At 44.5% G+C, this 11,234-nt stretch overlaps 1 protein-coding gene across 1 annotated transcript in view; it reads left to right on the top strand.

The window, feature by feature from the left end:
• Nucleotides 1-341: 341 nt before the first annotated feature.
• NCKAP1L (NCK associated protein 1 like) overlaps nucleotides 342-11,234 on the top strand; it is a 73,659-nt gene continuing 62,766 nt past the window's right edge. Inside the window, exons 1-4 of the mRNA XM_066616166.1 lie at nucleotides 342-587; nucleotides 5,646-5,756; nucleotides 8,200-8,292; nucleotides 10,513-10,569. Of these exons, the coding sequence (XP_066472263.1) occupies nucleotides 486-587; nucleotides 5,646-5,756; nucleotides 8,200-8,292; nucleotides 10,513-10,569 (363 nt within the window). The 5' untranslated portion in view covers nucleotides 342-485. The remainder of the gene's footprint in view (nucleotides 588-5,645; nucleotides 5,757-8,199; nucleotides 8,293-10,512; nucleotides 10,570-11,234) is intronic.

Below are 11,234 nucleotides of genomic sequence, written 5' to 3'. Positions count from 1 at the left end.
GCTATGCATTTTAAACAGATGTGTGTCAGGCAGAAATTAAACAGATGAAGCTTTGCCTGGCCTTGAAATATGGTTTCACCTGTAAAGTATCTGTGCAGCTTTGACTAGGCACAGGAGAAAAAGCAGAAGTGACAGGATAACTGTTGGCTAGAGATCTTGCTGTAACCAACCAAAGCTCACATGATATGTAGAATATTTTGTTTCAAAATGGAACTTCTGTACTTGTCAAACAGCCCAGCGACAGGAAGTCCCAGCCCCAGAAGGGAAGCTGCGTTCACCACTTCTCAAGGAGGGGGGAAGTGCTGGAGTGAAGGTTGTGTGGTCCCAGTGAGCAAGCATCGACAGAGAAGCTGTACAGCATTTTGCATTGCTGGGTGTGGCTGCTGCATGGTGCCCCAGGCCTCTTTTTGTGCAGTGCACAATATTATCTCTTTGGGCTCTAGCTTCAAGTGAAGAGAGAGGGGCACTAACTGTTTTGCAGGAAGATGTCTCTGCCCTCTGTATACCAGCACAAGTTTGCGGAGAAGCTGACCATCCTCAATGAGAGGGGCAAGGGAGTCCTTGTGCGCATGTACAATATCAAGAAGGTAGGAACTGATGTGGCCCATTGATCGAAGGTCTTCATCTTATCTGGGGGAACAGACAGAGCCATGTCTAGCTCTGAGCACTCTGATCAGGTTTTGTGAGAAGATGCAGGGAGCTCCTCTCTTCTGACCTACTATACTGCCTTGGAGCAAGATGGGAGGGATTATTATTAGAGACATGGATATGTGTTGTTGGAAATCAGAACTCCTGGCAGCTGTTCCTGGTTTGAAGGAGTACTAGTAGTGTAGTGCTTCCTGGGGTGGAAGACAGAACTTAGGTTTTGACCTTAGTTGAAGATGGTGAAGCCTCTCTCTTCCCCCAAAACTGGGCTGGGAGGGTCTGTGCTTCCTTAGGAACAATTTCCACCTCCTTATAGAAGGAAGACTACATCACACTGAGACCTTTGGATCTCATGGATTTAGGGAGGAAGCTAGTGGTACTGTATTGTTCTGGAACAGGGGTGGGCAAACTTTCAAATTTAGGAAACCTGAACCTTTAACAGGTTGAGAGAATTTAGGAGGAGAATATAGGAGAGAGAATTTCAGCAGGTGTAGCTTGTCATCTGTGCTGCACATCTGTCATCTGTCAGCTGCACTTGCTGAATTTCCCTCTTCTATACAATTGTTAAAGGTTCAGGTTTCCCTAAAGTTGAAAATTTGCCCACCCTGTTCTATAAGATACTTTCTGATCTTCTCCTCTGTCAATCTGCATTCCACTTTTTTTTCTTTAGCTCCAATCCCACCTCCCTACCTTCAACCTTGCTATTCTCTTCTTCCTGTCCTGCAAGACCCAACCATTTTTTCTCCTTTTACTAAGCCTCTTGTCAAAACTTACTTTTCTCATGAAAGTTTTTTCCTGGGCTGCTGCATGGCCCATTCCTATCCAATTTTCCAATGCTGGTGCAGTTGTGCCAGTGGGGTGTGCATTGCATCCTGTGGTGGGGGGGTAGTCATTGGGGCCTTCTCAAAGTATGGGAACATGTGTTTTCTTACCACGAGGCTGCATTGTGGCTACATGGAGCTTGAAAGTTGGATAGGACTGGGCTCTTAATGTCTGCACCTTCCTTGTGATTGGACTCTTCCTTGGCACATCCTAACTCTTCTTTTTTGTTGCTCCTTGTCCAATCACTCCATCCTTTGTGGTCTCACTTGTTTCATAAGTTCTGTAATCGGTCAGGGCAAGGACTGCTCCTTTGTAGTTTCTCTCTCATTGTCTGCACTTAAATAAATACAAGAGAGAATGTAATGCTTGAGGCATCAGCCAAACTGTTATTTATTGCATTTATGATAAATAAAAACCGTAGGGGTTTAAATGATGTGTTTTCCCAATTTAGCCTCACAAGTCACAACCCTATCATGTAGGTTAGGCTGATGTCAGCCAGCGATCTCCATAGCTGAATGGGCATTTGAACCAAGACATCTTGATACAGGGCAATGCCGTTCACTATGTTAGACTGAACCAGCTGTTTGTGCTTTCTTTTTGTACTTATCTGGTGGCTGAAAATGGCCTGAAGGGAAGGAAATGGAAATGCCAGTGACTTGAAGCCATTAAAGTCACATGAGCAAACAAGGAGCCATCACAAGCAGCTGTTTCCCCTTTTCCTTGTGTGGTGGGACGTTGGTGGAGGACTCTCTGAAGTTTCCTCTTTCAGGGTGGCAACAGTAGATCTGGTTGCAGCTTGAAATGAATGGTGATTGTTGATGGCCTCTTGCACTGTACTGGTTTCACATTCATTTTGGCAGTAAAAACTTTTGCAAAGTGCTTGAATTAGCACCTAGTGCAAAGATTGCATTCAACTTTGCTAAAACTGGCAGGACTAGTTCATGTCTCCCCCCTCACAATCCTAGCCACACCTACTTGGGGAGTAAACCCCACTGACTCTAATGGGACTTACTTCAGAGTAGACATGCATAGGATTGGCTCTAACAAATGCACACAGGTAGATTAAGGCTCCAGTCCTATACATACTTTCCTAAGAGTAAGCCCCATTGAACAAAATAGGACTTTATTCTGAGTAGACATGCTTTGGGTTGCATTTTATGTACTGTGCATTTTATGTACTGCATTTTATGTACTGCATTTTATGTTCTGTGAATTTATGTTCTGTGAATATGTACAGTACTGTACTGTGAATTGGTTTGTTGCTATGGTTTTGCTAAAACCAGGGGGTTGCTAAAAGGTCACTTTTCTTCTGACTAGAGGCCAGGATTTGAAAAGGGAATTTTAATGTTCCTTGAATGTCTGCTGATGGTGCCTTGAGATGGTACCTTGCAGGCTAAAACCCAGACAAGCCCTATCCCTGGTCTGAAATAAGTTCCTAGCTGATCATGTGCTAGACACAGCAGCTTGATCGGTTTTTGGTTTTTTCCAATTGGAGCTAGAGAGAGTTGTGAATTGGCTGACAGTTTTGGGTTTGGAGGGATCTGATGTAATGTAGCAAATCTGCTGTCTGGTAGGAATTCTTGCTGTTTGCCTCTTTCTTGTGCTCTGCCTGCAAATAAATTAATACTACAAGGACCTTATATCTCCTCTTCCACCTGAAGCAGGGCTCTCCAGACTCTGGCCTGCAGGCCAGATTCAGCACCCTGCCTAATCCCTCTTCCGCATGGATGGCTGTTCTGTTCTGTGGGGGAGCCTCCTGTTCATGCCGCATATTGCCCCTGACCTTTGTGCGGCTAGCCAGCACAAAGGTCGGGCGATCTGGGGAAGTCCCCAGGCGGAAAAGTAAGCTCTTCTCCAGGGCCAGCTTTACCTGGGTCTCCACTTTGGAAATCGCTCCTCTGAAGCAGGAGTGTCCAATCTTTTTGGGACAAGGGCCACAAAGATTTAATTTACATTTAAAATTTGAATAAATTTACATAAATGAATATATTAGAAATGGGACTTATATGAAGAAATGAAGGTCTCGCGATAGCTCAAGGTCTATAAAAGATCTTGCACAAAGCAAGACCGGCCTTTCCTTTGCTGCCGCTTCACGGATGTGAAACAGCAAGCAGCAGAGAGATCCCTCGGTCCGCAGCTCGCACAAGAAGTCAAACAGTCAGCCCTCGTGCTGAGAGTAGTCACTTTGGGCCAGCACGGACTCTAGCAAGACTCCAGAGGCTCATTGGAGACTGGGGTTCCCTGCGGGCCAGATTTGGGATCCCCAAGGGCCGCAAATGACCTCTGGGCCGAAGTTTGGGCACCCCTGAAGGAAACAGGCAGCCTGATCCAATGCTGGGGCAGTGCCAGCAGCCCACACGCTGCCCTGGCAACAGCTGTTACAAACGTGCCATAAGGCAGGTTGTCTGCTGCCAGACAAGTGGCACCAGCGGAGAGGCCAACGCCACTCGTATTGGGTCTCCACGCTGCTGGGACTATGCAGCGGTAATTTTCCTAGGAACACTCCCAGGTAGGTGTGTATAGGATGCAACCTAAAGCTGAGAGAGTCCTGCGAATTGTTCCTTCACCAGTCCTGAAAGTTGTCTGACATGTGAACTTGGGAATGTAGATCAGTGGCGTACCTGAGGGGGGCAAGGGAGATAAATGCTGTGAGCACCAGGCTTGGTGGGGGCAGCACCGTATTGCCATCCACTCTCCCTGTGGCACTCAGTCGGCCGCCGACAGAATCATTGAGCCTAGCTGAGGGCTGCCCCTTGAGGGCCTCCTCCCAGAGGCGTTCTGATGGCCAGTGAAGCCGTGGGCAGCCTCTCTGGCCCTCTGGGGGGAGGCGGGGGCACAGGGGATGGCATCTCCAGGAGGGGTTGGCACCCCTGGTGGTGTGGCCCCCCGGGCACCACTTATGGCTAGGAAAGCCGCTGATATAGTTCAAGTCTGGATGTGCAGTGAATCCTCGCTTCTCAGTGTACTGTACCATCCTAATCAATTCTCAGAATGCAATAAAAAGATCTCTCGTTCTGAGATTTGTTTAGGGTGGTATATAGTGCAAGATTGTTTTATGCATACAAACTAGTAGCAGTATGAAACTGGAAATTTGCATTAGGTTTCCAAATGTGATAACTTTCCTCTGATTTTTTGTTTTGTGTCATATGAGTTTCTCATCTTTACAGATGTCTGGAAAGACAAACTGTAAAATGACAGTAAATAGATTTGAATATTTGTTAAGCAAAATTTTTGTGAGGAAGGAATTTCATCCGCTTGCATTCACCTTCTTCAGTTTTAAGGTGGTCTGATGAAAAGTGTTCCTGTGCTCATTTTGTGTCAGCTGACCAATGACACAGAGGAAATTAGTTTCATTTCCACCAAGGAGAGGGCGGATAAGGACATCAGACAGCCTATTCCAGTAGAAGGGCATCTTGATACACTTGGCTTACTCTGGACTCTAAGTACTGGACATAGGTAGTAAGAGGGATTATTTAATCAAAGGGAGAATAAAAAGTAGAGAAACAACCCTGAGAACAAGAATACCTATTCTTGAATTGATCACTGATATTTACAAGATTTGTTCATTTGCTGTAATATAGGTTGATTATTTTGGGCATCTTACCTTTGCAGGCTTTTGTTTATGGAAGATAACTTTTGTTTGTCATGGCCTAGTCAATTCACATTCTATGTGCTCCCTAAATATCTTTTCCTAAAGCAGAGTGAGGTCAGAAATTGAATATCCTGGGAGAGTTGTTGAAATGTTCACCTACTGCTTTCTTTGCATTAGTATTTCTCATTGAAGGGAGAAGGGAGAAAGACAGTCCAGGTGTCTCCCTTCTCATTTCTGAAGAAGGGAGAAAGACAGTCTAGGTGCTAAGATGGATTTCATAGTTGTGAAACAGAGTAAAAATTTTCACATTTTTATACCTCCCTTCCTCTAAAGAGCTCAAGGTGGTGTACATGATTCCTTCCCTCTTTTTGTCCTCGCAACAACCCTGTGAAGTAGGTGAGGCTGAGAGATAGTGACTGGCCCAAGGTGACCCAGGAAGCTTCAAGACTGAACAAGGATTTGAACTTGGATCTTCCAGGTCTAAGTCCAACACCCAAACCACTACATCATCCTGGCTCAAGAATAGGCATTGATCTAGTGACTGTTCACATCAGAAGGCAAGTGTAGCTTTTGTTTACCTTTGCAGACATGCTCAGATCCCCGGGCCAAGCCAGCCTTCTTCACTGAGAAGACCATGGAGTCCTCTATCAAATACATCAACAAGAAGTTTCCCACCTTGGACATACGGAGCAGCACGGTAAGACCTTGAGTCAGAGCTGGGATAGAAGGAGTTAGGACCACTTCGCTCTTGTAATCGCAAAAAATTTTTATTGTCTTTGGTCTTATTAATTTTTTTCGTGAGTTATTTGGTGCCTTCAAATTTTATGAAGCAAATAAAAATTTTTTAATATGATGGAAATTTAATTTTTTTAAGTTCAAAGCAATTTCAGAATATAGCAAATAACAACAATTGAAATAAAATAAATAAGCGTTACTTTAACAGGGACAGTGTTTTACTACTACGCTACAGAGAAGGTCCTTCTCTGGATAAATCTTGGATAAGGGCAGCATGCATAAGAGTACCCCAACCCTCCCCTGCATAGCCTCAAGAAGCAAGCTGCTTCATTCTGAATTTAACTTTAAAAAAAAAGTAGCCTCTTGATTGGCTTAATCTACACAAAGGATCAGAAAGCTTGCATACCTTGAATGGGGCAGCAGTTAATGTATCCAGTGCCGCAGGATGTGGTGATGGTATCTGGCCTAGATGCCTTTAAAAGGGGATTGGACAAATTTCTGGAAAAATCCATTACGGGTTACAAGCCATGATGTGTATGTGCAACCTCCTGATTTTAGAAATGGGCTATGTCAGATGCAAGGGAGGGCACCAGGATGAGGTCTCTTGTTATCTGGTGTGCTCCCTGGGGCATTTGGTGGGCCGCTGTGAGATACAGGAAGCTGGACTAGATGGGCCTATGGGCTGATCCAGTGGGGCTGTTTTTATGTTGTTACTGTATACCTTTAATGTAATAATGTACCTTTAAACAAACAGAGGAGAGAATTCTTTTTAAACATGTAGTTCTTACCATTTACAGTATTATTAACTTACTGGTGGGTTGAGGAGAAGGAATGTAAAAGGCTGTCAGGCAGTCAAACTCCAGAACTGAATAGATACCTTAAAACAACATCTCTTATCTCTATTATTTGCCTTTAAATTCTACCCTTCGACATATGGTCCCAGGATGGCTCATAATTTTATAAAAGACAATTTAACAGACAGCAAATTAAATCACAAGGAGTAGCGGTCTTCAGTTATGGTCACAGTTCAAATGTCTAGTGAAACCACGGAATTTTTAGCAGCTTTTTGAAAATGGGGAAGGTGAGGGCTTTTTGCAACTCTCTTGGTCAAGCATTCCAAAACCAGGGGGCCACCAGGGAAAAGACCCTTTTCTGTGGGCACACCCAGAATAACTGTACGAATCTGTTTGTTCCAGTTCCACTCTAGGCAGCTCCTGCTATTGTTCCCCCACCCCGTCTCTATTTTTTTTTTCATAGCAGTTGAATCTTTTTCATTTCTTCTTTTGCCCTGCATCCCTGCCAGGTGGAGGTTTTATTTTAAGTTTGGGTGGTTAACATAATTTTCTAAACAAATACTGAAGACAAAGCGCTGAAATAAAACCAACAGTAAAACTTACAGCCTCCTCCCCCGTACATGCTTATCAATTAAGAATCAACTAAGGAAAAAGAAGTAAAACAGCAGTAGTGTGACTCTTCTGCGTTTTTTTAAAAACACACACACAAAAACAGCAGGAGGAGCCTACATAAAAAGCAACCAGTCTGCAATTAAATTGAGTCCAATAGTTAGGAAAATTAGGTGGGAAACAGCAGTTGTGTAGCTGGGGAGGGTCACAGAGGTCACAAGACCCTGGATGGCACTCTGGGGGAATGGCAATGCTGCCCACACTGTAGCTGCTGGGGTCCTACCCCCCCCCCCGCTCGCAATTGCCTCCCTCATCTGGAGGGTGTTCCGAGGTTCAGGGAGTATGCACACGGCCTCCCCAGGTCTCAGAAGGCCTTCTAAGGCCTCTAGAAGGCGTTAGAAGGTCACTTCTGATTTTTTTTTTGTGGCAAAACTGGAAGTGAAGCAGTCTCCAAACAGGAAACTGCTGTGTGTCCCCCCCAAAAAAGCCCCCCCTGTCCTGAGCAGCGCTTACGATTCTGCTGTGGCGCTGTGTTTCTTTCACACTGATCTGGGCAAAGGGATGCAGAATGGTAAGCACCACTCGGGGCAGCGGGAAGGCTTTTTCCAAACCCTGGATCTGGCCCGTGAGATGGGGTTTGGAGAGCCCTCTTTAGAAACCTTCAAAACACCCTCTAGACACAGCTGGAGCACAGCTCCAGTCACGTTCAGAGGGAGCCAGGGGCAGCTCAGGTCAAGGGGCGGCCCTGTAAGGTGTACTCCCAGTGTACCTTCCAGCTACACTGCAGGGAAACAGGAAGCGTTCTGAACTTAAAGAAAAGCTAGCCTTAACATGCTGGCAGAAAGAAATAAAAATAACTCTCAGAAGAACATTTCATAGGGTGGGGACCACTCCTGAAAAAGCCCTGCCCCAGAGGAATGGGACCATGTTGGGCCTAGTAGCTGTGATGTTTTCTTGAGGATTCGTCCCATATATCCATACGCTCTCTGTTTTTCTTTCCAGCAACATCTGGGACCAGTACATAAAGAGAAAGCAGATATTTTTCGGGCACTTGGTCCCTTTTATAACTCCTTTTTGGATGTCATGGAATTCCGGGTGAGTGCTATCAGAGATATTGCTGTGTGAAGTTGCTTTTGGCTTGCTCTGTCTGTCTGTCTGTCTGTCTGTCTGGGAGATGGCTTCTGTCTCTTTGAAAAGCTTGGAGAAGAGCAGCAGTTCGACGCGTACACTTGCTTTCATCTCTAGATTGCAATGAAAGGTCTTGCAACCTTTCATCTCCAACTGCATCTCTTGAATGTCACCTAGAAACCTCAATACAGCAGAGGCCCTATCTTCAAAGAGGCCCTATCCCCTCCATTTGTAAAATGTGGGAATAACAGGTGTAGAATGAGTGGCAAATTCTACTGGACCAGCAGGGTATAAATATTTTATCATAAAAACGATGACAGCCTGAAAGCAGATTGATGTATCATAAGGCAAGTGGTTACAAGATTATTGTGGAGAAAAGAAATAACATTACAGTTCTCATTGGGTCAGTGGTTTTAAAAGCAAAAGGTGAATGTGGGTGAAGAGAGCGAAATCCTTCCCGGGCTTACTTCTTGCAGACCCTCTCCCCTAGCACTTTTTTTCTCAGTGTGGCTCACTTCTGGTTTTGGGGGCAAGTTGCCTGGAGAATGAGGCTGTAGGGAAGCAGGCTGCAGGGTGAGGATCAGGTTCTACATTCTTGATCTGCATGCCCTTTTTGATTTTAGGACTTATTGTTATTAATATTTATATACCACTTTTCAAAAAAAAAAAAAGTAGTTCACAATGTGGTTTTTATATCAAAGTAAATCAATAATGGTGATTCTGTGTTCCCCCCCTCCCATGCAACTAATTGGAGAAGAAGGAGAAGAACTAGGTTCTGTGCTCAGCATAAGCACACATGTCGCTAATCATTTGTGGCTGATTCAGGTACTGAAATATCATCAGAACCAGCCCATTTTGCCTACTACCTCCTTGCTCACCATTGCATGCTGCATTCCCTGGGCATGTTTTCTGTTCAGATTGGCTTCGTATGAATGAACACATAGGTAAGAAAAGGGCCAAATAGGTGGGACCTGAGATTATGATGTACAGTTAATCTGTAGGGTGGAAGTTTCGTTTTCTTATACCCTGACCCTGTGGAAGACTTTTACAGTCCAATCAGCTTTCCAGCACTCATGTAGCAGGGCCAATGGGGTGCACACTGCCTTCTGTTGTGATGGGGGCAATCATGGAGGCTTCCTTAAGGTGAAGGAACATTTGTTCTCTTATCCCAGGGTTGCATTGCAGCCACATTGGTGCTGGAAAGTTGGACTGGATTTGGCTGTTAGACTTGGGCCTAGTTTCAGATTCCAGATCTGTCATTAACACATTGAACTGCCTTGGGCAAAGTCAAGACAGTTTGTTTACTAGTTGGTGAGGTAAAGTATACTTAACAATATATATTTTTTAAGGTACAACTCCCACACAACCCCTTGCAAAGTAAAACTTACTTGGAATAAAAACAGAATACAGGTTCAGGCATACCAAAATAGAATTAAAATGAGAAAGCAGTGGCATTTGTGCATGTTGGACATTTGCTGAATAAGCAAAGATAGCAGCCAAATAAATAACTGTGACATGTTTGTGCCTAATATGGAAGCCAGCATCTCAGGAGCAGAAGGAGCCATTTTTAGTTTAAAAGAAAGATGAAGTGTTCATCTCTGTCTTAATGTTACATAGAATTTATAGTCAAATGCATAATCCGGTAGATCTTTAATGTCCCAGAACAGAAACGCAACATTGGTCAATGTCATCAAAACTACCTTGGGTAAAGTCAAAGATGATTCACACAACCATTTTTTTTAGTGTATCGAGGGAAGGAAGCAAATATGTTTTACTCTTGGTTGATTTTTTTTTTGGGGGGGGGAGGGATATTTTGGACTAGCTGGGTTTTAACCAGCACAGGGTGATTGGTCAGGTTCTAGGTTCCATAAGGAGTTCCTGCTACAGGCAGGGAGTTGGGTTCATTCCAACTCTATGAATAGAATCACCATGGTGAAGTAAGGCTTGTTCGGGGAAGAGAAGTAATGAGGGGAAAGTTGTAAGGATGTGATGAGGTCTTGTGGCTTTTTGACAATCCTGTTTTTTAATGTACTCAACTTGGTGTCTAATTAGACCCTGATTATAAAAAAGGAATTCTCAAGCTGGGGATCTAGAGGACCACATGCTAGTTATCATGAATCATAACAGGGAAGCAGAAAGAGCAGAAAAGGTTTTTATTATTCATTTATGCTCACTTCTTCCCTTTAGGACCACGTCTATGAACTGTTGAACACCATTGATGCCAGCCAGTGCTATTTTGATATCGTGAGTATCATCTGACTAAACACGGATACTAGTTTCTTATTGTTAAAATACATAAATGGCCATTTTTTTAAAGTTAATGTGAATAAATTGCTTTTATTTCTAATGATATAAATTTTAGACATGGTATTTTGGCTTTGTCATGTTGGTGGGCCACAGGCAGCAGGTTGGAAAACAGGAGTGACCTGGGTAGAATTTGGCAAGCAGGTGCCAGGTACAGCAGATAATTGAAGACTGCTCCAGCGAAATCTGCACCTGATGCAGGAGCTTTTACAACCTTGTTCAGTCAAAGGAAACCAATAGGCTGCCTGGGAGGGTGGAGTCACCCCAGAACCTGAGCAGGTTTCATAGCCCTGGGAACCTTTTTCTCTATACTTTGAATGCCTTACCATAAGGGGTAACTGCTAAGCATCAATCCATAGGATTTTAGTTCTAGCCCTGGTGGCTTCTGATAGGTCTAGAGCAGGAGTTTTCAGACTGGGGTGTTGCGACACCCCAGCCTGTGGGCCTTGGCCTGTTTCCTCTTAAGGGGTGGAGGCAGCCAGGAGGCAGGGAGGAGGCAGCAGTGCGATCCCCAGGATCGCGCCACTGAAGGGGGCTGCAGGGGCTTGGGTACACTTACCAGAGCCTCCTGCAGGCTCCCTGGGGTGCAGGGAGCCCTGCACGGC

The sequence above is a fragment of the Tiliqua scincoides genome, chromosome 2 (genome assembly GCF_035046505.1).
Source record: "Tiliqua scincoides isolate rTilSci1 chromosome 2, rTilSci1.hap2, whole genome shotgun sequence".
Lineage (NCBI taxonomy): Eukaryota > Metazoa > Chordata > Lepidosauria > Squamata > Scincidae > Tiliqua > Tiliqua scincoides.
This window is presented reverse-complemented; position numbering and strand designations above follow the sequence as displayed.